Source organism: Diabrotica undecimpunctata, chromosome 5 (assembly GCF_040954645.1).
Source record: "Diabrotica undecimpunctata isolate CICGRU chromosome 5, icDiaUnde3, whole genome shotgun sequence".
Taxonomy (NCBI): Eukaryota; Metazoa; Arthropoda; class Insecta; order Coleoptera; family Chrysomelidae; genus Diabrotica; species Diabrotica undecimpunctata.
Window position 1 is genome coordinate 88,957,552 of NC_092807.1, and position 3,180 is coordinate 88,960,731.

Consider the following 3,180-nt stretch of genomic DNA (forward strand, 5'->3'; position numbering starts at 1 on the left):
ATCACACACATATCACATTGATATTGTGCGTCTTCCTCCCAAGTTAAAAGATATACAGCACGACATAATACGACATTTAAATTAAAAAATGTAGGTAGGTCCTTCGCTGTTACATATGACGAAGGTAAATTCGCAAAATTCGATTGAACATGTGTTAAAAGAAGAAGAAAACACATGAAATATGGATTCAATCCTGGATTGAGATAATACAGTATTACCGGTAATAATATCAGTAAATAATGACTCATCAAGTAAAGATAGTGATTCAGAGACTTTCATGTTTGCTGATCTTGGCGAGTACATTGAATATACTGAATTGTAAAAGTACTAAAATCATTAGTTAGGTTAGGTTTTCAATTTGGATCATATGTTTGAATTGATTTAATACAAAATTTATGATTTTTCGTAAAAGTGTAAAATATATTGTATATCTACAAAATACTTGTAAATTAGTCCAACTTTTTTTTCCTAAAACATTTTTTTATTAATACTTAAGGTTAAACCTCAAATAAATTCGTATTTTTACAATTAAAACCCAGTTCTCAATTCTAATAAGTAATTTTAACAAAAACGTTTGTAATTTAAAAAACTCTTTAAACCCTTTTACAGTAACAATTATTATGTTATATTGACAACTAATATGTTTTTTACATTGTAGCCAACAAATATGTTTTTGTATACAAAATATAAAATGAGTGCGCGATAAATTAAGTTGTCTTCAGATTTTCATGGTTTAAAATTGTTACAAAAAAAATTAATAATTTATTCGAACACTGCAGAATTTTTCGAAAAGTACGCCCGTCAGAGTCTTCAAAGGAATTAAAATAAAAATCGTCTATTGTTATATTTCCTCAATACCGGTGGGCATAGGTAAAAGTGTTAAATTTACCACATATTTATCGGTAGACTCTATTAAAATAGATATTTTGTTTGAGTCGCGCGTGCTGTTAATTTCATTAAAATTTTGATTTTTTACTGCGTCTTCATTGCGAAAAGATAATAAGAAAAATACTGCTATCCAAATCACCATAGATTTGAAATATTCTCCAAGAACAATCCATATCTCCACAAAATGGAAGGAGTCTTCAGCGGACTGGCCTATATTTGAAAATTACTTAGAAAAATGCTTTCCAGACTTCCAGACACACGTTCTATAGATGTTAGGGGAAATGTGCCTATGATGGACCCCTTAAGGAAAAAGCTCCCTAATAATTTTAATTATTTACTTAGCAGGGTTTAAATATGACCACATAACGTCTTGTTATTTGTATAATATGCAAATGTTTCAAATTTTGATAAAAATTAAGATGACAAAAGTTATTCATAGTTTACTAAAATCCTGTTAAGGGTCCATCATGGGCATATATGCGCTCATGATGGACCCTTTGATACGCCCATGATGGACCCGTTGCATTTTGTATAAAATAAGTAAATACCAAATTATTTTATTAAACCAAAAGATATTCGAAACGATAAATAATATTACAAATAGGTATTTTTAAGAAAAAAGTTACATGAACAATTCACACACAAATTGTTTACGTCCAGGATTTACATCTGCACATTTATTGTGACACCAATTCTTACACACTTGACAACGAATCCATTTTTCTTTGGATCGTGAATGCGAAAATGGTTCGTTACAGTAAATGCAAGCTGCATCGTCCGAGTGGTCTTCTTCAAAGGAAGATTCACAATCGTCTTCAGAACTGTTTATAGTTGAAACACGAACTTGCCTTTTTACTTTTCTTGCGTCTTTTTTTCTTTTTTTTTTTGCTTCTTTTTCTGCAATTTTTTGTTTTATATCATCAATTTCTGGCGTTGAATTTAAATATCCCCTTTTACTCCGTTTTCTACCCCTTTTCTGAGTTACTTCAGATACTCCAGCTAAAGGAGGACAAATATCTTCGACCGAGATATTTAGGACTGACAATGATGTTGATTTCTGATCAGTGATTTTTGATAAACCTTCAATCGAAGAAACATTTTGATTCCGATGTTCCGGTAGTGAGTTCTCGTCAGAACAGCCTGGTAGTGGGTTTTGTTCATAATTTTCTCTATCTGTTGTTATAGACGGCAAAAATTGCCAATCCTCGAAGACATCTGGATTGAACGGTTCTATTCATGTCTTTTTAAATGCATTTATTGCATTTGATGGAAGAGCACTTTTTAAATATGCTTTATTAAAGATACTGGCTACTTTAAATTGGGTAACTGTTTTACCTGGATTCTGTCGCAGCCATAATTGAATTTCTTGGCCGTAGTAAGTTTAAAGTGGTCTAAAAAATCCTACGTCCAAGGGTTGAACGTGATGAGAGCAGTGAACAGGAAAACAAAACATAATAATACCGTTTTCTTTTGCAAACTGGAGAGCTTCAAAACTTTTATGACTACCATTGGTTGGTTTTAGAAGCCTTTGAATACCTTAAAAAATGTTGCAGCCAGAGATAGAAAATGTCGGAAGTCATCCATCCTTTTTCTTGAGAGAAGGCTACACTTCCAGTAAGTGCATCGATCATAAGTTCGTCTTTCTTCCTCTGTCGAGGAAAAATCAAAGCAGGAGGAACATATGTTCCAATTGCATTCATTGCACATACGACCGTAATATGTAGACCGCGTTCTGCACTACCTAAAGCACCAACCTGTTTGCGACCTTTACTAGCATAAATCTTCTGCGATCTCTTTTGCACAGTTGTCAAACCAGACTCGTCCATGTTATAAATGTTTTCCGGTGGAAATTGAAACTCGTCTAATATATGTGCTAATGCTGTAAAATAGGCACATATATTTGGTTTATTAAAAGCTTGAGCCTTTGCCAACGAAGTATTTTCTGGAGTTCGTAATGATAATCGTGGATTTCTCTTTAAAAAGCCTCTGACCCATTTCCAGCCTGCCATCTTGGTTTCCTTATTAAAACTGTGGCTAATATTGTTTATTTCAGCTACTTCGTATACAAGTTTTCGTAAATCTTTACTGGTCAAGCCAAAAAACGAGCTTCCATGGTGACCATATGGTCAACAATTTCCTTTTCAATAGCAGTGGAAAATATTGGTCTTCGTCCTCCCAAATCACCTTTGGTACTTCCTTGTTGCTTATTAAAGCGCCTTTTCAAAGTCGTTTTTGGAATGTTAAATGTTTTTGCTGCCAACTTAAACCCCATAGTTTTTTCTTGTATGCTTT

At 33.0% G+C, this 3,180-nt stretch overlaps 1 protein-coding gene across 1 annotated transcript; it reads right to left on the minus strand.

Annotated features, from left to right (window-relative positions):
- Positions 1 to 2,390: 2,390 nt before the first annotated feature.
- LOC140442353 (uncharacterized) lies at positions 2,391 to 2,897 on the minus strand. The gene has a single exon (XM_072533428.1). It carries the CDS (start codon positions 2,895 to 2,897, stop codon positions 2,391 to 2,393), a length of 507 nt encoding a protein of 168 aa, XP_072389529.1.
- Positions 2,898 to 3,180: the final 283 nt, after the last annotated feature.